Here is a 25,358-nt window from a genome sequence, read left to right as displayed (position 1 = left end):
CAGAGCGATGTTTAAATCTCCCTATTTTAATTGTAGATTTGTGTATTTCTCTTTTTAGTTCTATCAGTTTTTTACCTCATATAATTTGAAGCTGTTGTTAACTGCATAAATGTCTAGGGCTGTTATGTTTTCTTAGAGAATTGAGCCATTTATTACTATGTAATATTCTTCCATCCTTGATGATCTTCCATGTTCTGAAGTCTGCTTTGTCTGAAATTACTAGTTATTTCAATTTTGATTAGTGTTAGCCTGATGTATTTTTCTTTTCTTTTCTTTTTTTTGAGACAGAGTCTTGCTCTTGTTGCCCAGGCTGGAGTGCAGTGGAGTGATCTTGACTCACTGCAACCTCCGTCTCCGGGGTTCAAGTGATTCTCCTGCCTCAGCCTCCCAAGTAGCTGGAATTACAGGCACCCACTACCACGCCTGGCTAATTTCTGTATTTTTAGTAGAGATGGGGTTTCACCATGTTGGCCAGGCTGGTCTTGAACTCCTGACCTCGTGATCCACCCACCTCGGCCTACCAAAGTGCTGGGATTACAGTCGTGAGCCACAGCGCCTGGCCTATCCAGGCAACTTTTTACTGTCAGTTGGTAGGAAGAGTCCTGGCTTACCACTAGGCCTCATCTGAAATCACCCCATTAGAGAGCTAGAGGAGTACTCTGATACTCTAGAACCAGGGTGGAAGTCAGTTTTTGGTGATGGGAGAGAGCTGCAGTTTTTTTCCGTAGTGTTTAGCTAGGGTAGGGCAGTTGTCTAAAATTTTCTGTCTTTCTGGGTGGTTGCTTTCCTGTTCTTTTGTCTAGAGGAAGCAGGCTTTACTTGGGACTTTTTTTTTTTTTTTTTTTTTGTCTGTACCAATTGGTGTTTCAGGCGGATACATTAGGCAAAAATAAAACTGAGAAAGAGGTGTCATTTCTTGGGTTCCAATGTCCCTAGCTTATCTGTGTCCTTCTCTCACTGTTCAAAGTCTTCTTATGTGTTTTGTATATAATGTCTAGTGGTTTTAGCTGTACTTAAAGGGAGGAACAGGAAGAAGTATCTGTAATCAATCTTATCTGGAACCATCAGTCTCTAAAACTTTCACATTTAAGAACTGCCTTTTAAATTTAGTGTAATCTTTCAATATGCAAAACATGTATGTAGTTCAAAAATCCAAATTGTATAAAAAGGTATATTAAAAGTCTCACTTCCATTCCTGCTCTAATCACTCACCCCCCCCACCTGCTAAATTTTATTACTTTCTGATTTTTCTCCCAGTGTTTCATTTTTGCAAATATCAACAGTTACGTATATTCTTCTCTCTTTCCTTACTCAAAGATGGCTTCCTATGCACACCATTCTACTGCTTCTTTTGACTTAATATTTACTGAGTATCACTCCTTATTTGTATACAGGCTCTTGTCCATTTTATAGTTGCATAGTCTTCATTTGTGTGTAGAAGTAACACACTTTTAGCCAATTAGTCAATGATGTACATTTGGGTTGTTGATATTCTATTGCTCTTACAAACAATGCTGCAATGAATAACCTTGTGTATATATCATTTTGTGTTTATGCAGGTATTGTTGCTGAGTACTGTATATGTTGCTGAGTAAAAATTAATGCACCTGTAATTTCTTTTAGTGCCAAAAAATTACATTTCTTAGCAGATATGGTTGATTACTATTTTACTTAAAGCCCTCAATGACTACTTATTGCTTTAAACCCAGAATATGGCCTCAATAATATATATTCACTTGTTCCACTTCCACATCTTGTACCATATTCCTTCTTGCTTTCTTTGTTCCAGGTGTACTGGTTCTTTTTCAGGTCTCTGTACTCACTATCTTTTCTTCTACTAGGGGTCTTTGTGCTTGTTCTTTTCTCTGCTTGGAGTGTTTATATTTCCTTATTTAGCTTATTCCTAGACATCCTTAGAGTTTTTCTCAAGCAACACTTATCTTTTCCTTTGAATTTGAAAATTTTCTTTGAAAAAGTAAAAAAGAGAGTTCAGTGAACCCCTCCCCTCATGTATCCTTCACCCAGCTTCAAAAAAATTACAATTTTTTTTTAACAGAAAGGTTTTCTTAACCTCAGAAACTCTTCAAATCACCCTATGAAAATTAAGGCTGTGCTATTGAATAACTTGAGAACTGCACTGGTGTCTATCAAAAAGTGGATATTAATTAAACAGTTGTTAAGTTTTAATTGCATTTCTTCATACAGTCTCATACTATATGAATGAGTGTTCAATCAAAGAAGAAATATGTCTTCTAGACATAAATAAGAGACACATCTTAGTAACCCGATATGCAATTTGCATGTTGCAGCTAAAGCAGTGCTGAATTTTTTATGGCACTAAATGTGTACGTTAGAAAAGAGAAAAAGTCTCAAATTAATAGTGCATGATCTCACATTAAAAAGCTAGACAAAGAGCACGATAATCCTAACATAAGCAAAAGTAAAAAGTTAAGAGTAGAAATCAACTAAATTAAAACCAAAAAAACAAAAGAGAAAGATCAATGAGAGAAAAAGCTGGTTGGCTGAAAAGAGCAGTAACCTTGTAAAACCTCTAGGAAGAGTGAACAAAAAAATAAAAGAGCAAGAAGACAGAAATGACCAATATAAAGAATAAAACAGGTCTATAAATACAGATCCTGAAGACATCAAAATGATAATAATGGAATGGTCTGAACATCTTTACACATATAAATGTGACAACTGAGATAAAATGGATTCATTGTTAGAAAAGCAAAAATACCACAATTCACCTAATAGAAATAATTTGAATATCCATATATATGACTTAAATAAATTGATTTGTAAAACTTCCCAAAAAGAAGTCTCTAGGCCCAGATGGTTTCACTAGATAACTCTATCAAACATTTAATGAAGAATAAACACCACTTCTATACAACCTCTTCCAGAAAATTGGAAGGAACACTTTCCAACTAATTTTATGAGGCCAGACTTATGCTGATATGAAAACCAGACAAAGGTAGTACAAAACTACAGACCGATTTCTCTCATAAATGCAAAACTACTTAACAAAATATTAGCAAATAGAATCAAACAATAAATAAAAAGAATTATATGACATTACCAAGTAAGGTTTATTCCAAGTATATAAGGCTGGTTCAATATTTGAAAACTAGTCAACAAAGTCTATTACATTAATGGAGTAATGAAGAAAAACCATGTAATCACAGCAGTATATACATAAAAAGTATTTGACAAGATTCAATATCCATTCATAATCAATATTCTCAGAAAACTAGGAATACAGTAGAAGTTCCACCATTTGATGAAGAATATCTACAAAAGATCATTTGGTGAAAGACTAGATGTTTTCCCCTTAAGGTTGGGAACAAGGCAAGGATGACTACTCTTACCACTCTTATTCTACACAGTACTAGAAGTCCTAGCCAGTGTAATACAACAAGAAAAGGAAATAAAAAGCATATGGATTAGAAAGGAAAGTAGTAAACTGACCCTATACATAGATGACATGATAGCTTATGTTAAAAAATGCCAAGGAATCTACAAAAAGCCTCCCTACAAAGTTCAGCAAGATCTCAGCATAAAAGAACAAACATACAAAAATCAATTACATTTCTATAAACTAGCAACCTTTGTAAGCAAACAGAAATTTAAAACACAATGCCATTAACAATTACTCAACCAAATGAAATACTGAGGTATAAATATAACATGTACAGGACTTTTATACTGAAAACCACAAAACACTGAAGCAAGAAATCAAGATCTAAGTAAATGGAGAAATATATTGTGTTTATGGATTATAAGCCTCAAGACTCAAAATAGTAAAGATGTTAACTGTCACAAAATTGATAATTTATAGCTTTAATTCCTATCAAACACCCAGTAAGATTTTAACATAATGATATTATTACAATATGTATATGCAAAGGTGAAGTAACTAGAATAGTTAAAACAATATTGAAAAAGAAATATAATGTGGGAATATAATAGTCTCATACAAGTACAGCCAACTGATTTTTGACACAGGTGAAAAAGCTATTCAATGAAGGGTAATGGTGCTGCATGGAGCAAATGGATATCCATAGGCAAAAACAAACAAAAAAAGATCTCAACTTACACTTCATGCCCTATACAAAAATTTACTCAAAATGCACCATAATTAAAATGTAAAATATATTACACAATTTTTAAAAATAGGAGAAAACCTTTGGTCCAAAGACTTAGTGAAGAGTTCTTAGATAGGACAACATTTTTACAAAACTGATAAACTGGACTTCATCAAAATTAAAAACTTATGCTCTACAAAACACCCCATGAAGAGGATGAAAAGACAAGTTACAGACTGGTATAAAAATGTGCAAACCACACATCTGACAAAGAAACTCATATCTAGACTATCTAAATTCCCAAAAGTCAATGGTAAAACACACAAACTTCCAATTAAAAAATGAACAAAAGCCATGAACAGACATTTTACTAAGGATACACAGATGGCATGTGAACACATGAAAAGATATTTGATTATCAGTAGCCATTAGGGAAATGCAAATTAGGATCACTATGAGATATTGCTATACACCTGTTCAACGACTAATACATAAAATAGCAACAATGCCTAGTACCAGAAAGGATAGGGAATAACTGGATCCCTCATACATTGCTGGTGGAAATGCAAAATGGTACAGCAACTCTGGGAAATAGTTTGGCACATTCTTAAAGAATAAAACATAACTTACCATACAATCCAACAATCACACTCCATGGCACTTATCCCAGAAAAACTTATGTTCACAAAAAATCTGAACATGAATGTTCACATCAACTTTATAATAGCCCCAAAATGGAAACAACCAAAATGTCCTTTAATAGGTGAATGGCTAAACAATGATATTCATATAGTGAAATACTATGTAGCTATAAAAGGAATGAACTACGGATACACTACAACTTGGATCTCAACAGCATTACGCTGAGTGAAAAAGCCAGTCTCAACACATCAAATACTGTATGATTCCACTTATATAACAGTCTCAAAATGACAAAATTATAGAGCTAGCAGATTAGTAGTCAGCAGAGATCAGGAACAATGTGAGAGACGGCATGGGTGTGACTATGAATGAGTAGCACCAAAGAGATCTTTGTGGTGATAGAGCAGTTCTGAATTGTAACTGTGGTGGTTACATCAATCTCCACATGTGATAAAATGGCACAGAGCTATTCACACACATTGTACCAGTGTCTATTTACTGGTGTTGATAGTGTATTATAGTTATAAAACATGTAACCTTTGGGGTAAGCTAAAGTGAGGACACAATTTTTGCTAATTCCCATAAATCTATAATTATTTCAATATAAAAAAGGTTTCTTAAAATATATGCAAAAAATTAAAAACTGAAAACATTTTCTCTTTAAAAGAAGCAAGAGATGGCAAGAAAAAGTCTGTAAAACGTATATCTAATAAAGGTCTGAACTTCTTCAACTAAATAAACAAAATACTAAAAACTAAACGAAACAAAAATGAGCTAAAGATTTGACTGGTCACTTAAAGATTTATGAATCGCTAAAAAGCACATAAAAAGAGGTTCAATGTTGTTAGTCATCAGGAAAATGCAAATTAAAACCCAACTAGAACTGTTAAAAACAGCAAAATTTTCCAAATAATGGTAACCAAAGAGTAATGAGAACTCACAGACACTGTTCATGAAAATGAAAAACTGTGGAGCCAGTTTGAAAACATTTGGCAGTTTCTCATAAAGTTACAGACAGATAAACTTACCAAAGACCTGGCAAGCTCACTCCTAGGTACTTACACAAGAGAAATGAAAACATATGTTGACACAAAGACTTGTATGTGAAAGTTCATAGCAGCTTTACTCAGAAAAGCACCAACTGGGAAAAAATTCCATATGTTGACCAACTGATAAAGGATAATAAATTGCAGTATATACCCACAAAGCGGCACTACTTAGGATAAAATAATTAACCACTTATACACACATGTGCATGAGTTTCAAAAGCATTATACTAAAGAAAAGCCAGACAAAAGGGAGTATATAATTTATGATTCCATTTATATGAAATTTGAGAAAAGGCAAAATTATTGCAATAGAAAGCAGACTAGTAGTTGCCAGGGGTTGTGGAGGAAGGGATGGAGGGAGGGGGACTCACTGCAAAGGGCTACAAAGAATCTTCTGGGGGTGATAAAAATATTCCAAACCATGATTTGGATTGTGGTAATCAATGTATACATTTTTCAAAACTCATTGATTTGTACACTGAAAGGTGCTGAATTTTATTTTTTGTTAAGTACACCTCAATAAAAGTGACTAATATAAAAAAGGAAAACCAGAATTGCACTGTAGAGGGAGTCACATGGTACGGTATGGAGAGAGAGAAAGAGAGGAGAAACAGAACTGCACTCTGGAGGGAACCCCATGGTAAGCTGTGCTCACCCACTGAGACGAGGTGGCTGTAGTTCTCCAGCATCACATCTCTGTACAGGGTCCTCTCAACAGGGCCCATGTGCTGCCACTCCTCCTGGCTGAATTCCACAGTCACGTCCTGGAATGACACTGATGCCTGTAACAGCACATTTCTAATTAATCTGAGTGTTCAGAATCAAGGAAAGGAAAACGTTTTCGGAAACTAACTCATTATGTTTACTGTTGAGAGTTTAAAACAAAATGCTATAAGGGATTCTTATTATGGCCCTAATTCTGCCTTACTTTTGAAATGCATAATTAGCACACATATTTGTTCTCATGCTCTTATTTGTATTTATTTTACAATCATACACATACATTGTTACTTAATATACTGAGGAAGCTTAGTACCCTTTTAGGTAAAATTATTACAAATAGGATTCCTGCATATGTTTCCCATGGTGCGATCTCGGCTCACTGCAACCTCCGCATTCCTGGGTTCAAGCAATTCCCCTGCCTCAGCCTCCCGAGTAGCTGGAATTATAGGTGCAGGCCACCACACCTAGTTTTTTGTATTTTAGTAGAGATGGGGTTTCACCATGTTGGCCAGGATGGTCTCGATCTCCTTACCTCATGATCCGCCCACCTTGGCCTCCCAAAGTGCTGGGATTACAGGCGTGGGCCACAGTGCCCAGCTGGGAAGTGAATCTTTACAGGAATGAAAATCTGTTCATTATTATCTCGTGCAGCTGTACACAGAGATGCGGCATGATACATAACACAAAAAGCTCAGAAAAAAGAATAAAAAGAAACGAACAAAGTCTCCAAGAAATATGAAATTATGTAAAATGGCCAAATCTAAGAATAATTGATGTTTCTGAGGGAGAAAAGAAAACAAAAAGTCTAGAAAACTTATTTGAGGAAATAACTGAGGAAAACTTCACTGACCTGGCTAGATATTTACATATCCCAATCCAAGAAGGTCAAAGAACTCTTGGAAAATCCACTGCAAAAAGATCTTCACCAAAGCGTATAGTCATCAGGCTGTCTAAAGCCAACATGAAGGACAAAATTCTAAGAGCACTAAGATAAAAGCATCAGGTAACCTATAAAGGAAAACTTAACAGACTAACAGCAGACTTCTCAGCAGAAACCTCACAAGAAAGAAGGGATTGGGGGTCCTATCTCCAACCTCTTTAAACAGAGTACCTGTCAGCTAAGGATTCTGCATCCAGCAAAACTAAGTTTCATCAATGAAGGAGAAATAAAGTTATTTCAGACAAATGCATGCTGAGGGACTTTGTCGTTACCAAACCAGCACTATGAGAAATGCTAAAAAGAGTTCTAAACCTTGAAACAAAAGTTTGATATGCACCAAAACAGAACCTCTTGAAAGCTTAAAACTCACAGGACTTATAAACCAATAATTCAATGAAAAAAGCAAACTAGGTAGCAATGTGATGAAGAGAACAGTATCTCACATCTCAATATTAACATTGAATGTAAATGGCCTAAATGCTCCACTTAAAAGATACAGAATGGCAAAACAGATTTTAAAAAAATCACAAACCAAATATCTGCTGTCTTCAACAGACTCACCAAACATAGAAGGATTCATATAAACTCAAGGTAAAGGGAAGGAAAAAAATATTCCATGCAAATGGAAACCAAAAGCAAGCAGGAGTAGCTATTCTTATATCAGACAAAACGGACTTCAAAGAAAATCAGTAAAAAAAAGACAAAGGAGGTCACCATATGATGATAAAAGGATCAATCCAACAAGAAGATATTACAATCCCAAATTTATATGCACTTAACACTGGAGGTCCCAGTTTCACAAAACAATTACTACTAACCTAAGAAATGAGATAGACAGCAATACAATAATAGTGGGAAACTTCAATAGACCACTGACAGTACTAGACAGATCAAGACAGAAAGCCAACAAAGAAACAATCGACTTAAACAACACACTAGAACAAACGAACTTAACAGATATTTACAAAATGCTCTCCAAGAACTGCAGAATATACATTCTTCTCATCAGCACACAGGACATTCTCAAAGACAGATCATATGATAGGCCACAAAACAAGTCTCAATACATTTTTAAAAATCGAAATCATATCAAGTATCTACTCAGATCACAGCAGAATAAAACTAGGGATGAACTCTAAAAGGAACCTTTAAAACTATAAAAATACATGGAAATGAAATAATCTGCTCCTGAATGATTTCTGGGTTAACAATAAAATCAAGATAGAAATTTACAAATTCAATGAATGATAATTACACAAATTATCAAAACCTCTGGGATATAGCAAAGCAGTGCTAAGAAAAAAGTTTATAGTGTTAAATGCCTATATCAAAAAGCCTGAAAGAGCACAAATTGACAACCTATTGCCATACCTCAAGGCACCAGAGAAACAGGAACTAAACCCAAAGCTAGCAGGACAAAAGAAATAAAGATCAAAGTAGAACTAAATGAAATTCAAACAAAAAAACCCCAAAATATCAATGAAACAAAAAAGCTGGTTCCTGAAAAGCTAAAACTGATAGACCTTCAGCTAGATTGACCAATAAAAGAAAGAAGATCCAAATAAGTTCAATTAGAAATGAAACTGGAAACATTACAACCGACACCACAGAAATACAAAAGATCTTTCAAGACTACTATGAACGCCTTCATGTGCACAAACTAGAAAACCTGGAGGAAATGGATAAATTCTTGCAAACATACAACACCCCTAGATTAAATCAGGAAGAAACTGAAACCCTGAATAGACTACAAGTAGAGAGATTAAATCAGTAATTTAAAAATTTGAAAATTGCCAACAACAACAAAAAGCCTGGGACCAGATGGATTCACAGCTGAATTCTACCAGATATTTAAAGAAGAACTGGTCCCAATCCTGCAGAAACTATTCCACAAGATTGCAAAAGAGGGAATCCTCCCTAAATCATTCTATGAAGCCAGTATCACCCTGATACCAAAACCAGGAAAGGACACAACAAAAAAGGAAACAACAGACCAATATCCCTGATGAACACAGATGCAAAAATCCTCAACAAAACACTAGCTAACTGAATACAATAGCACATTAAAAATCACATCATGATTAGGTAGGTTTCACCTCAGGGATGCAGGGATGGTTTAACATATGCAAGTAAATAAATGTGATACATCATGTAAACATAACTAAAAACAAAAATCATATAATCATCTCAGTAGATGCAGAAAAAACATTTGACAAAATCTAGTGTACCTTTATAAAAGCTCTCAACAAACTAGGCATAGAGGGGACTTACCTCAAAATAATAAAAGCCATATGTGACAAGCCCACAGCCAACACCATATTGAATGGGGAAAGTTGAAAGCACTCCCCCTGAGAACAGAAACAAGACAAGGATGCCCGCTTTCACCACTCCTGTTCAACATAGTTCTGGAAGTCCTAGCCAGAGCAATTAGTCAAGAGAAAGAAATAAAGGGCATCCAAATTGGAAAAGAAAAAGTCAAACTACTGCTGTTTGTAGATGATATGATCATATACCTAGAAAATCCAAGACTCCTCCAAAAGACTCCTAGATTTGATAAATGAATTCAGTAAAGTCTCAGGGTACAAAATCAATGTAAACAAATCAGCAGCAATGCTATACCAACAACAACCAAGCTAAGAATCAAATCAAGAACTCAATTTCTTTTACAACAGCTGCAAAAACAAAACACCACCACCAAAAAAACAACCTAATAATATACTTAACCAAGGAGGTGAAAGATCTCTACAAGAACTACATAACACTGCTGAAAGAAATCACAGGTGACACAAACAAATGGAACACATCCCATGCTCATGGATTGGAAGAATCAATATTGTGAAAATGACCATTCTGCCCAAAGCAATCTACAGGTTCAATGCAATTCTCATCAAAATACCAACATCTTTTACATAATTAGAAAAAACAATCCTAAAATTCATACGGAATAAAAAAGAGCCCAAATAGTCAAAGCAATCCTGAGCAAAAAGAACAAATCTGGAGGCACCACAATACCAGACTTCAAATTATACTACAAGGCTATAATTCCCAAAACAGTATGGTACTGGTATAAAGGCAGGCACACAGACCAATGGAACAGAATAGAGAACCCAGAAATATAAAGCCAAATATGTACAGTCAACAACTGATCTTCGACAAAGCATACAAAAACACAAACGGGGGAATGGACATCCTATTTCAGCAATCCCCAACCTTTTTGGCACCAGGAACTGGTTTCCTGGAAGACAATTTTTCCATGGACCAGCGGTGGTGGGGTGGGGATGGTTTCAAGATTAAACTGATCCACTTCAGATCATCAGGCATTAGTTAGATTCTCATAAGAAGCACCCAATCTAGATCCCTTGCATGTGCAGTTCACAATAGGGTTCCCTCTCCTATGAGAATCTGATGCTGCTGATCTGACAGGAGGTAGAGCTCAGGTGGTAATGCTTACTAGCCTGCGGCTTACCTCCTGCTGTGCCGTTCCATTCCTAACAGACCACGTGGCCCTGTGGATTGGGGACTCCTGTCCTATTTAATAAATGGTGCTGGTAAAAGTGGCAAGCCACATGCAGAATAATGAAACTGGATCCCTATCTCTCACTTTATACAAATATCAACTCAAGATGGATCAAAGACTTAAATCTGTGACCTGAAACCATAGAAATTCTAGAAGACAACATTTGAAAAACTCTTCTAGACATCAGCCTAGGCCAAGAACTCATGACTAATACCCCAAAAGCAAACGCTACAAAAACAAAAATAAATTAACTGGACCTAACTAAATTAAAAAGCTTCTACACAGCAAAAGAAATAATTACCAGAGTAAACAGCCAACCCACAGAATGGGAGAAAATATTTACAAACGAGACATCTGACAAAGTATCCAGAATTTACAAGGAACTCAAATAAACCAGCAAGAAAAAAAATCCCATAAAAAAGTGGACAAAGGACATGAATTGTCATTTCTCAAAAGAAGATATACAAATGTCCAATAAACACATGAAAAAAATGCTCAACATTGCTAATCATCAGGGAAATGCAAATTGAAACCACCATGAGATACCACTTTACTCCTGCAAGAATGGCCCTTATTAAAAAGTCAAAACACAATGGATATTTGCATGGATGTGAAGAAAAGGGAATGCTTATACGCTGCTGGTAGGAATGTAAATTAGGACAACCTGTATGGAAAAAGTATGGAGATTCCTTAAGGAACTAAAAGTAGATCTACCATTCGATCTAGCAATCCCACTACTGGGTATCTACCCAAAGGAAAAGAAGTCATCATAAATGAAAAAGAAACCAGCACACGTTTGTAGCAGCATGATTCACAATTGCAAAGATGTGGAACCAACCTAAGTGCCCATCAACTGAGTGGATAAAGAAAATGTGGTACCTATACACCATGGAATACTACTCAGCCATAAAAAGGAATGAAATAATGTCTTTTGCAGCAACTTGGATGGAGCTGGAGGCTGTTATTCTAAGTATCACAGGAGTAGAAAACCAAACCGTATGTTCTCACTTATAAGTGGGAGCTAAGTTATGAGTATGCAAAGGCATACAGAGTGACATAATGGACTTTAGAGACCAAGAAGGGGAGGGTGGGAGGCTAGGGAAAGGTGCTAGGGATAAAAAACTACCTATAAGGCACAATGTACACTACTTGTCAGACCACGGGTGCGCTAAAATCTCAGAATTCACCACTATATAATTCATCCATGTAACAAGAAACCACTTGTACCCCAAAAGCTATTGAAATAAAACATTTTAAAGAAATGTTTTAAAGTATAAAGAAAAGACAGCATTTATGATGATTATTTTAGTCTTGCTCTTTCATTTTAGTTAAGGCCTGTCTTGACTTCTTTTAGACCCTGGGTAGTAAAATACATAAAATAAAATGTAAAAGTAAAATGCTCAGAATCTTAGTCGAAAATTTCAAATACGTTTTGTATTAAAATTGAAAAATCTTTCCAGTTTTAGTAAACATACAATATTATGAAAACTTTTGCATCTTAATAAATATATCTAAGTAAAGTGCTAAGTAAGTAGGCAAGTTGCATCTTCAGTGTTAAAGTATATTAGCACAAGGATGGTAAAGCGGTGTGAAAATTATAAATTTTTATAATTTGTGTATGCAAGGTTGTTTTTAAAGTAAAATATCTTAGTATCTCATTTTATTTTTCTCTTGGTTTATACCTTGTCTCTCTGTACATCTATAACTTAATGCATGCTGACAAAGAAAAATCTTGTTTGATAACGGTTAACCAACAATAAACATTTACTAAATCTAAAAAAATAAAAAAAGTAAATGATTACAATTTTCTATGAAAATGTAATGACAAAAATTATATTGAAAAAGTACAACTCCAGTATAAGCTTATAAGAAGCTGACTAATGAACTGACTAATACATTTATTCAATAATCAAAATCTTCACACAAAAAGTCTTTGCAAGGTCCAAATTCATAGGTGAGTTTCATAAAATCTACATATAACACAATGTTCTCATTTTTCTAAATTATTAGAAAAGAAGAAACAAGAAAAAGTACCCCATTTCCTTTCATGAGACAACCATGATACCCTAACTGAACAGGGAAACAGGAAAGTACAGTTTAATCCAATTTGTGAACACAGAAATAAAAATCCTAAATTATTACCATAAAGTGCTAGGAAAACATGTAAGAAGCAACTTACTACACTCATTAGCAACTAGGGTCTATACAGGAATTCAAGTTACTTTTAGAAAATCCATTATATTATTCACAATATTTACAGATTCAAGGACACAGCTATAGATTTATTCTGATACATAAAAAGTATTTAATGTAATTCATGTGCATTCATGACTAACATGACATCTTGGCAAACTGGTAATTGGAGGGAACCTACTAACCCTGACAAAGCTGACAGCAGAGTTCATGGTAAAACTGTATATATTTTCCCTCAAGATTTACTTGATCTATTTCTCCTTTTCCATTTAATGCAAGGGCCTATCTAAACCTCATAAAATCCATTACAATACAAAGTGGGGAATGAATAAAAAGCTTACCTGAAATGTGTCCATTTTCTGTGGCTCTTGGGAGAGTATAGAGAACTGTAAAGCCTCAGCTGGGGGGACAGAAAGAGGATGTCACACGGTCTCGCCTACCTCACAGCTCCTAGATTCGCCTCCCCAAATCTCAGCAACCCAGTTGGAGAGCAACCTTCCTAAGGTAACAGGGCCCTTCAGGCCTTGAAAAGGCATGAGAAGCACCACGTAGAGGTGGCACTGTCTACGACAACTGTGAAATAATTATGGGGCTTAAACTGCTGTTTTTTATTGAGTGAACATAAACTTTTCCCAATTGATTTAACAATGCACATGTGCTTCTAACACACACACAAAAATAAAGACAATACAGGATTAGTTGAATTAAAGTACACCACAGGGTAAGACACTATTCTTTCATTAAAATTAACCTAGCAGGTACTGTGGTTCACGCTTGTAACCCCAGCGCTTCGGGAGGCCAAAGAGGGAGGACAGCTTGAGCTCAGGAGTTCAAGACCAACCTGGGCAACATGGCATGACCTTGTCTCTACAGAAAATAAAAACTTAAAAAATTAGCCAGGTGTGGTGGCATGTGCCTGTGGTCCCTGCTACTTGGGAGGCTGAGGCAGGAGGATCACTTGAGCCCAGGAGGTAGAGGCTGCAGTGAGCCATGTTTGTGCCACTGCACTCCTGCCTGGACAACAGGATGAGACTCTGTCTCCAAAACACAAAATTAACTTAGCAGAAAAATATTCAGTGTGCATCATTTAACTATTTTTCTTAGTAATATTATTTACCCTTGGTATAGACAATCCACAGAAAGTCTTATAAAAGAGATGAGATACTTTAAGGCAAAGAGTTTTAGATGTTTTAACTGGGATGTATTTCTCAAAAGCCCCTTTGGATAAGATGCTTTTGGTGACTCACCTGTGAAAGAATGAACGGAACTGTTTTTCTCCTGGCTCTACCACAAACGAGGGATCCCCGGAAACTCACTGAAACTTTCATGCCCAATGTCTTTAAAGCTTTCAAAAGAATCAGAAGTAGATAGCCACGGAAAACCCTTCATGTATCATCATGCTGGGATTCTATGAGGTAGGGACAAAGTCTCCAGTGTCACATATGTTAACAGCAGTCTGGCATCTGTAAAGAGTGGAGAACAAAGGGACTGGGGGCTACTTTGGGATCTGGGGACAGAATCTCCGGTTACCCCTACCCTCAGACCTATGCAATGATGCGGCCTTTCCTGAGCAGCCTGTCCCTGGCCACCACCTAGCCCATTTTGCTCTTCTCAAAGCTGGCCCAAACCACCCACTGTCACCCATTGTGTGGTGGCTTCTGGAGGCTTCACCAAGTCTGGCTCGTTCTGGGAAGGAGGATCAAGAACTGCTTCTGACCATACACATCTAGGATCTGCTCCTCTGTGGGCTCTTCTGCCTCTGCTCTGAAGCTCGGGAGGTCTAGGTCTGAGGGGTGTTCTCTTCCAGGTAAAACTGTTCACAGAGACCCCTGCTTCCCACCTCGCAAGGGCTGCTCTGTTCAAGGAGCCTGCGACCTGACCTGAGAAACCATGTTAGTGGCAAAAATCTGACTCTTAGAATTCTTTACATCAGACTTAAAAGAGAGACACCCTGACAATGGAGAAGGGGCCAGGAACCTGTCCCAAGAGATCTGAAGACACACCAGAAATCCAGACTACATTTGACACATGGTAAGATTCCATCTACAACCACTCCCTGAGTATTTGGGGACATGCCATTCTGCTAAGTGCTGTGAAGGCTGCAATGCTGGTTTTAGGCAGGTGTGATATTAGCGCCTGAAACGGGAAATAAATCACACCTGCCTTTGAACCCCAGCTCCCTCACTGCTAGCTTGTGACCTGAGCCTCAGTTATATTTAATGCAGATGTGGTTGTGAGGTATGGCAGCCAACGAATGGAACAAAGTGTCTTCTAAATATAACAGCAGCAGTCCGCTCATGGCTTAGTAGCCTACAGTCGGCTGTTTGCTTTACAGGTGGTGACTTAAAGTTTTAAACCAACGCCATGAAGCAGTCATTATTGATACCCTCACTTTCAGAAAAGAAACCTGACTCTCATCCAGGTCCCTGCATTCGCCTCGGCTTCCAGTTGACAGAGCTGGAACTTACCCGGGTTTTTCCAGCTCCAGAGCTCGAGGTCTCGATGCAGACCCACCGTCCGGGGATTTCGGGCACGTTGTCGCCCGCGTTACAAATGCGCTTTCCCCCCGCCGCCGCCGCTCGCGCCAGGCTCCCGTCCCGCACACCGCGGCCCGCACCCGGCACCTGCTCCGGACCAGCGCTCAGCCTCAGCCGCCCCAGGAGCCAGCGGCCGAAGTCCCTCTCCACCGGCCGGGAAGGCCGAGGGCCCGCCCGGTCGCATGCACTGACACAGGGGGCGGGGATCCCACAAACTTCCCCCTTCCTCTCCCGCTTCCGGGCACAAACGCTGTCCTCCCGCCCCAGCTGCGCCCCCTCTACTTTCCGAGCCGACCCCCGAGCTTCCCAAACCGCTTCCCGGGAGCCTGGAGAACCCAAATGAGGAGGCGGGGCTCTGGCTGCACAGGCGCAGAAGGAGCCCAGTAGCCCCATCCCGGAGTGCTGCGCGGCGAACCAGACTCATTCAGGACTACATTTCCCATAAGTCTTGCGTCCGCCTTCGAAGTGACGCCTCACGTTTCGGCGATTCAGAATTGGCGGGGATGGAGTTTTTATGAAGTCTCCCGCTCAGGCTCTCTAAGAACAGGGAGAAGTTAAAGGTTAAAACTTGAACGCTACTGACAAATACAAAGAGTAGCCCTCCATTGGTTCCCAGTTGAACCAACATTTTTTTTTTCCATAAGACTTTCGGAGACAATTGGGAAGCTGAATATGGATTGGGAATTGCAAATATTGAAAAAAAGTACCATTACTTTTGTGAACTGTGAAAAAAAATTAAGAATTTTGTAGAAAAATTGATTTTTTTTAAAAAAAGGGATCACTACTGAAGTGTTTAGCATTGAAATGATATAACTTTGAATTTACTTTACAATTTTATACATTTTCAACCTGGAACCTCCATCTTGTCTTTTTTTTTTTTTTTTTTTTTTTTTGAGACGGAGTCTCGCTGTGTCTCCCAGGTTGGAGTGCAGTGGCGCGATCTCGGCTCACTGCAAGCTCCGCCTCCCAGGTTCATGCCATTCTCCTGCCTCAGCCTCCCAAGTAGCTGGGACTACAGGCGCCCGCCAACACGCCCGGCTAATTTTTTGTATTTTTAGTAGAAACGGGGTTTCACCGTGTTAGCCAGGATGGTCTCGATATCCTGACCTCGTGATCCGCCCGTCTCGGCCTCCCAAAGTGCTAGGATTACAGGCGTGAGCCACCGCGCCCGGCCCATCTTGTCTCTTTACAGCCTACCTGACCCATTGACCTGTGAGCCCTGTCCTGGCGCCCCCAGGCTTGAGGGTTCTAAGGCGGGTCGAGCCCGGTGCTGCAGGTGTTAGAGAAAAGCTTTTGGTTTTTATCCGTTAACATTGCTTCTTGCCGAATTCTCTTATTGATTCAACATATTTAAATTTAATGTTAATTATCTTAGGTTTCCATGCGCATAACGAATTTTCTTGCTTTTTGCTGATTTTTTTTTATTTCCATAGGTTATTGGGGAACAGATGGTGTTTGGTTACATGAGTAAGTTCTTTAGTGGTGATTTGTGAGATTTTGGTGCACCCATCACCTGAGCAGTATACACTGCACCCCATTTGTAGTCTTTTATCCCTTGCCCCCCTGCCCTCCGCCATTCCCCCCCAAGTCCCCAAAGCCCATTGTGTTATTCTTATGCCTTTGCATTCTCATAGCTTAGCTCCCACTTATGAGTGAGAACTACGACGTTTGGTTTTTCCACTCCTGAGTTACTTCACTTAGAATAATAGTCTCCAATCTCATTCAGGTCGCTGCAAATGCCATTAATTCATTCCTTTTTATGGCTAAGTAGTATACCATCAGATATATACCACAGTTTCTTTATCCACTTGTTGATTGATGGGTATTTGGGTTGGTTCCACGTTTTTGCAATCGCAAATTGTGCTGCTATAACCATGCATGTGCAAGTATCTTTTTCATATAATGACTTCTTTTCCTCTGGGTAGATACCCAGTAGTGGGATTGCTGGATCCAATGGTAGTTCTACTGTTAGTTCTTTAAAGAATCTCCACACTGTTTTCCATTGTGGTTGTACTAGTTTACATTCCCACTGGCAGTGTAGAAGTTTTCCCTGTTCACTGCAGCCATGCCAGCATCAACTATTTTTTTATTTTTTGATTATGGCCATTCTTGCAGGAGTAAGGTGGTTTTGATTTGGATTTCTCTTATCATTAGTGATGTTGAGCATTTTTTCATATGTTTGTTGGCCATTTGTATATCTTTTTTGAGAATTGTCTATTCATGTCCTTAGCCCACTTTTTGATGGGATTGTTTGTTTTTTTTCTTTGATGAGATTGATTTGTTTGAGTTCGTAGTAGATTCTGAATATTAGTCCTTTGTCAGATATATAGATTGTGAAGATTTTCTCCCACTCTCTGGGCAAAGTGAACAGCTGAGTAAAGATTAAAGGTGAGCTGCGAGGTGTTGTTACCTCAGAGGGTGCTCTGCAGAAGAGTATATCCATGAGCTACTTGAACTCTTTAAATCAAAACAAAAGGAAAAAGTTTACTCTAAGCAAGTTTATTTCTTGTCTGATGGTTACTAGATGGGAGAACATTGCCAGATCTAAGCTACCAACCTCAAAAATGTTTTCAAAAACAAATGGTTATTGAACATCACATTTTACAGAGATTCTGCTCCCTTTCTCCCGCCCTCCCCAGAGAGAGCAGTCCTGCATGCGAATGATCAAAGGTCAGTCTTAGGACAACAATGAGAAAACAAGCTACTTAGATAAACTCCTCTACATTCCCTTGTTATTTGCTTTTTACTATTAACTCAAGGTAAGAGGATCAGGCTGCCTTCAGCCATAACCCTTTCCAAAAGCTTTTGCAAAACCTTCTGGCCTTCCAAGAAGGTTTGCCCAGTTCTTTGTAGGACAGATGATTGATAGATGTAAAGTAATTCATGAGATTATCTCACAAACTGCTTAGCAGGGTTAGAGGAATCCCAGGGATACATAGACTGGCAGCTGTTTCCACCTTAAAACCAACAGAATTGTCTAAGTTGCAGACGATGTAAGACAGAACAATTTTTATGATGTGATCATGAAGATGTGAAAAATAGGGGCTGTAAGAAGGACCATTCTTTATACACGTGCGTTCCTTATCAAGCCAGCAACTGACTATGGGGAACGTTTTACAACCTCAGAGACCTGCGCCTGCCATGCTGCTCTGCACAGCAGCCACTGGGGGGCTCTCTTGACCGCAGTTTTTTAAGCTACTGCCCTATATAGAAGGGTAAGTTTTTGTGAAAAGATTAACATTTGCTCACTATCACATGGGTTTTACATATTCAAGCTTGACGTACTTGTAAAGTTCCCATCTGCCTACCAGCTAGGTGTCAGACATTACATGTGGTAGGCACTTGAGGATTTACTGAATGACTTTAAATCCACACTGGGCCTGTGTGTGTGCTGCCTTTTATGAGTGTGAAGGTGACAACACTGCCTCTTTTCATGATGCCCTTGGCTGAGATGACCATCATTCTTGTGACTAAAATTGGGCTGTACATTTCTATGGGCACAGTAGGTAGCAGAAGTATCTGACCTATGATTGTGATATGGCCTCTTGCTCTGCCTGATCAAGCAAAGTCTCTGTAGAACATAAGAATAAAAGGCACTTACTTTCTGGTCAAAACCAGAAGAAACCTGTCATTCCTAAGAGTTCTTATTACAGCACTCAAACTAAGCTAAATCAAAGGCCAGTGCTCTATTTTGCAGATTTACATAGAAAGACTTGAAAGTTATGCTGATATTGACATTTGTCCAACCAAACTAGAAGAGGATTGTCTTGTCAGCCATTTATCTTGCTGTGGAGCGATGACCATGAGGTTGCAGGGAGTGTGAAAAACTGCAGGCTCTCTGAGAACATTTAATCTGATGACATGTGAGTTTGTAAGGTTTTTGTGAACTTTCTGATAATTTTTCAATATTTTTTTTGCTCCCATAAACTTAACACTTTAAGAAATATTTTTAAAGGTTACATTGTGCAGATGATGGAAATGGACATGAAAACCACATCTTTCTATTAGCTTTAGAATAACAGTTCATAGTTTTCATTGTTCATTGGTAGGTCTTGGTAAATTGCTCTTGTAATAATCTGCTCATAAATTGAAAAGTATTTTTCTGGTGATTTTTGGCAGTTATCTTCCAAGTATACTACCAGAACATAATAGTACAGTAAATATCTTTATGGCTTTCTAGAGGCCGTCTGCAAGTTCCAGTCTCTCTTTAAGGTGCACATGTCTGGCCTTTGAAATAATTGGCCACTGACAGGTCTAGGGCCTCTAGACTGTGAAAAATGTGTAGCTTCACCCTGAGTCATACATTGTGCATTTGCTCTTGCTGGTGTTTCCGCTGCCTTTATCTGAAGATCTGTTTTATAGAAACCTTGACATACAGAATAGCCACAGATCCCTGTGCCCCTATCCCCTCCCCCAGGAGTGTTGCCTGTGTTTAGGGATTGGGCTGATGAGTTAGAAGCTCTCCTCAGGCAGTCTGAGAAACATTGCATTGCTGGACATCACCCAATGCTCACCTCACTCAAGAGCTTCCTAGGGCACTCATACAACCACAACAGCACTTTGGGGTCCTTGAGTTACCTATGAGAGTGTAATAAATCTTGCTGAGTCAGGGGGTTGCTCACAGATGGCACCAACTGGACACAGAAACATGAGCTTCATGGGGTCTTTCTTCCAGTCTGGCCTCATGACTGCTGTAAAGGGAAGGGCCTTGGAGCTGGTAGGCAGGGTGAGCCAGGGAGGCATTTTTAGCAAAGGCTCTCAGAGTGCCCACTGGACAGTGAGAATGGCTTTGTGGGTGACGCTTAGGAAAATATGAAGGAACACCTCATATGAAGATCAAGATCGTGACAGGCAGTGGCGCGAGGTTTTGTTTGTTTGTTTGTTTTACATTTGCCTGTAGGTAAGACTGTCATTCAGAATGTATGCAGCCACAGAAGTGGAGCCTGATGGCTAAGTAGAAATCTCTGCCAGCTGTGCTCCCCACAGGAATAGCCTCAGCAGTGGACCTGTGGCGAGGAGAGAGTCCGTGCTTGGCGGAGGGAGAGCACAGCAGCTGTGGGACTTTGCACTGAACTCAGTGCTGCCTTGTTGTAGCAGAAAGCAAAACAAGGTTGCACTCATCTGATGCCTCCACCCACGGAGGAAACATTTACACTAGTGCTAGCCAGAAGGGAATTGTTTATCCCAGTGGTTGGAACTTGAGTTGTGGAAAGCCTGGCTACTGCAGGATAAAGTACTCGGGGTCCTTAATAAACCTGAAAGGCTGTCTAAGCCACAAGGACTGCAACTCCTAGGCAAGTCCTAGTGCTGTGCCGCGCTTGGAGCCAGTGTATTTGGGGGCATGTGACCTAGAGAGACAGCAGCTAGGGCAGCTATGGAGTGCTTGCCCACCCCTCCTCCAACCCTAGACAGTGCAGCTCGCAGCTCTGACAGAGACCTCTTTCTTCCGCTTGAGGAGAGGAGAGAGGAAAGAGGACTTTGTCTTGCATCTTGGATACTAGCTTACAGTAGGAGGGGCACTGGTCAGAGTCATGAGACCCCCCTTTCAGGTCTCAGCTTTGGGATAACATCTCTAGACAAACTCTGGGCTAGAAGGGAACCTGCTTCCTTGAAGGGAAGGACTCAGTAATGGCAGGATTCTTCACTATCTGACTAAAGAGCCCTTGGGCCTTGAATAATCAGCAGTGGTAACCAGGTACTACATGCCATGGGCCTCGAGTGAGACTCAGAGATGTGCTGGCATCAGGTGTGACCCGGCACATTCCCAGCTGTGGTGTCTGTGAGGAGAGACTCCCTCTGCTTGAGAAAAGCCGAAGGCAGAGTAAAGAGGATTTTTCTGGAGCTTAGCCACCAGCTCAGCTACAGTGGAGAAGAGCACCCAGTGGACTGTTGGAGTCCCTGATTCAGGCCTTGGCTCTTAGATGGCATCTCTGGACTTGGCCTGGGCCAGAGGGGAGCCCACTGTCCTGAAGAGTGAGTTCCAGGCCAGACAGCATTCACCACAAGCTGACTGAGAGCCCTGAGGCATTAAGTGAACATCAGTGGTGAGCTGGCAGTAATCCGCATGAGACTGTGATGACGTCGTAGGTGGGAACAGACTACCCTGCCTGGGGAGAGGGGAGGGGAGAGTGGGAAGGGATTTGCCGGGTGGATTCAGTGCCAGCTCAGCGATGGTAGAACAGAACACCAGGTAGATTTATAAGGTTTATGACTGCAGCCCTGGCTCTCAGACAGCACCTTTGAATGCATCTAGGGACCAGGGGAGCTTACTGCACTGAAGGGAAGGACAGAAGCCTGGCTGGCTTCACTACCTGCTAATTGGAGAGCCCTGGGGCCTTGAGTGAAATAGGTGGCAGCTGGGTTGTTGTTACAGTGGGGGTCTTGGGCAGTCACAGCGCTGTGCCGGCTTCAGGTCTGACCCAGTGCTGTCCCAGTGGTGGTGGCTACAGGGGTGCTTGTATTGCTCCTCTCCCAACTCCAGGCAGCCTAGCACAAAGAGAGAGAGACTTCATTTGTGGGAAAGTAAGGGAAGAAGTCAGTCTCTGCCTGCTAATCCAGACAATTCCTCCAGGTCTGATCCAAGACCACCAATGTGGTGCCTCCACAAGTCTGCAAAAACCAATGACATTCTTCACAGAAATAGAAATTTAAAAATGAATCCTAAAATGTATATACAACTACAAAAGACTCAGAATATCCAAAGCTACCCTGAGCAAAAAACAAACAAAACTGGAGGAATCACATTATCTTATTTCAAATTATACCGTACAGCTATAGTAACCAGAACAGCATGGCACTGGCATAAAAACAGACACATAGACCAATGGAACAGAATAGAAAACCCAGAAACCGATTCATACATCTGCAGTGAACTCATTTTCAACAAAGGTGCCGAGAACATACAATGGGGAAATGACAGTCTCGCCAATAAGTGGTGCTGGGAAAACTGGATATCCATATGCAGAAGAATGAAACTAGGCCTCTATTTCTCATCTTATGCAAACATAAAATCAAAGTGGATTAAAGATTTAAATCTTGGCTGGTGCAGAGGCTCACGCCTGTAATCCCAGCACTTTGGGAGGCTGAGAGAGGAGGATTGCTTGAGCCCAGAAGTTCAAGACCAGCCTGGGCAACACAGTGAGTTTCTGTCTCTATTTCTTAAAAAAAAATTTTTAAAAAGATTTAAATCAAAGACCTCAAATATAAAACTAAAATAAAACATTGGGAAAACTCTCCAGGATATTGGACTGGGCAAATATTTCTTGAATAATATTTTATAAGCACAGGCAGCCAAAGCAAAAATGGGCAAATTGGGTCACATCAAGTTAAAAAGCTTCTGCACAGCAAAAGACACAATCAGCAAAGTGGAGAGACAACCCACAGGATGGGGGAAGATATTTGAAAACTATCTGACAAGGGATTAATTACCAGAATGTTTAAGAAGCTTAAATAACTCAGTAGAAAAAAATCTAATCATCTGATTTTTAAAATGGGCAAAATATCTGAATACACATTTCTCAAAAGAAGACACATTAGCAAGGCATGGGGGCATGTGCCTGTAGTTTCAGCTGTTTGGGAGAATTAAGGGCAAAAATTACCTGAGCCCAGGAGGTTGAGGCTGCAGTGAACTGTGATTGTGCCACTGCACTCCAACCTGAGTGACAAAGTGAGATCCTGTTTCAAAAATAAAAAAGGCATACACATGGGAAATAGGTATATGAAAAGATACTCAACATCAACATTATTGATTGTCAGAGAAATGCAAATCAAAATTACAGTGAGGGATCATCTCACCCCATTTAAAATGGCTTTTATTCAAAAGACAGGCAATAGCAAATGCTGGTGAGGATATAGAGAAGAGGTAACCATCGTACACTGTTAGTGGGAATGTAATTTAGTACAACCACTATAGAGAACAGTTTGGAGGTTCTCAAAACTAAAAATAGAGCTACCATATGATCCAGCAATCCCACTGCTGGGTATATACCTAAGAGAAAGGAAATCAGTATTATCAAAGAGATACTTGCACTCTCATGGATATTGCAGCACTGTTCACAACAGCCAAGATTTGGAAGCATCCCGAGTGTCCATCAACAGATGAGTAGCCAAAGAAAATGTACATATACACAATGGAGTACTTACTATTCAACCATAAAAGAGAATGAGATCCTGTTATTTGCAGCAACATGGATGGAAATGTTAAGTGAAATAAGCGAAGCAAGAAAGACAAACTTCACATGTTTTCACTTATTTGTGGGAGCTAAAGTAGAATTGTTAGCAGAGGCTAGTAAAGGTAGTATGGGGGATGGGGGGTAAAGAGTAATGGTTAATAGGCACACACACATAGTTAGAAAGAATAAATAAGGTCCAGTATTTGATAGCAAAACAGGGTGACTACTGTCAAGAATTATTTAATCGTACATTTTATAGTACCTAAAATAGTATAATTGAATTATTTGTAAAACAAAGGATAAATGCTTGAGGTGTGATGGATACTTCATTTACCCTACAGATACACATTGTAGGCCTGTATCAAAATATTTTATATACCCCATAAATACATACACCTACAGTGTACCAACAAATTTTTTAGAAGACTGTCATTCAGAATTACCACACTGTATATTTACAAGTGAAGCGAGGCTTCTTGTGACTAAGAAGAGACTAGTGATGGTTTGTTTCTGTTGAAATGGCTGCTAAATTACCACTTTGCTAATAGTATATAAACTGAGTTGTCATGGTGATATTGCTAATGGCCATTTTAGCAAAGGACATAACAGCAAATGAATTTGAAACAAATAGGTGTACTTTGAAAGTTGAAGAAGCTAGTGTGCCTTTAATCACTACAGTTGTCATCACTGTATAAACTGGTTTCTTGAAGGAAGCAAAATTCATAATTATGAACACTTAGCTCTGCTATAATGGCAGCTAAATTGTTCTCAAAACCTGCAACTAATCTGGCGGCGGTGGGTGGCTCTAGCTCTAGTTACAAGGTCAGAAAATACACAGGGAAATGTGCAGGTTTCCATAGACGTGAGCTCCAGAAGCAGTGGTGGCAGAGGCCAGCTCCAAGATGCCCAGTTCTACACAATGCTGTTTGTGAACGCAGAAGCACCAGGAACTATGCTCCAAACAGTAGCAATGTTCATGATCTTTGGAAATTGAAAAACATTACAACAAAGTACTTCACATACATTTATCTTGTCCCTCTGTTGATTATTTATAATGGTCTCTTTTTGACTGTAAATTGAACCATTTAAAAATTAGTGTCTATCAGATTTTTCTTAAAACTTTTTGACATCTATTTGTCTTGTTAGAATATATTTTCTTTCAGGAACATTACTAATTATCAGGGAAATGCAAACGAAAACCACAATGTGATATGATCTTGCTCCTGCAGGAATGGCCATAATTTAAAAATAAAAAAAAAAATACATGTTGGCTTGGATTTGGTGAAAAGGGAACACTTTTACACTGCTGATGGGAATGTGAACTAGTACAACCACTATGGAAAACAGTGTGGGGATTCTTTGAAGAACTAAAAGTAGAACTGCTATTCAACCCAGCAATCTCTCACTACTGGGTATCTACCCAAAGGAAAATAAGTTATGAAAAAGACACATGCACATGCATGCTAATAGCAGCACAATTTGCAATTGCAAAAATATG

General features: G+C 39.3%; 2 protein-coding genes across 5 annotated transcripts in view; both read right to left on the bottom strand.

The window, feature by feature from the left end:
* The window catches only part of ZNF782 (zinc finger protein 782), a 37,727-nt gene extending 21,967 nt beyond the window's left edge, over positions 1–15,760 (bottom strand). For 2 of the 4 annotated variants that reach the window (XR_010109109.1, XM_003811168.6), the window contains exons 1-4: positions 15,621–15,760; positions 14,400–14,615; positions 13,494–13,552; positions 6,435–6,561 (exon numbers count right to left, since the gene is read on the bottom strand). Coding sequence is in view for 3 of the 4 variants with exons in the window: in XM_003811168.6 (XP_003811216.2) it covers positions 6,435–6,561; positions 13,494–13,508 (142 nt within the window). In the remaining variant the exon portion in view is untranslated. The remainder of the gene's footprint in view (positions 1–6,434; positions 6,562–13,493; positions 13,553–14,399; positions 14,616–15,620) is intronic. The other 2 variants (XM_014346200.4, XM_014346201.5) reach the window with 2 other exon arrangements.
* A 2,412-nt stretch (positions 15,761–18,172) lies between these two features.
* Positions 18,173–25,358, bottom strand: part of LOC117981763 (major facilitator superfamily domain-containing 14C) — a 158,308-nt gene continuing 151,122 nt past the window's right edge. Inside the window, exon 5 of the mRNA XM_063594289.1 lies at positions 18,173–22,175. Within this exon, the coding sequence (XP_063450359.1) occupies positions 22,133–22,175 (43 nt within the window). The 3' untranslated portion in view covers positions 18,173–22,132. The remainder of the gene's footprint in view (positions 22,176–25,358) is intronic.

Source organism: Pan paniscus, chromosome 11 (assembly GCF_029289425.2).
Source record: "Pan paniscus chromosome 11, NHGRI_mPanPan1-v2.0_pri, whole genome shotgun sequence".
NCBI lineage: Eukaryota > Metazoa > Chordata > Mammalia > Primates > Hominidae > Pan > Pan paniscus.
This window is presented reverse-complemented; position numbering and strand designations above follow the sequence as displayed.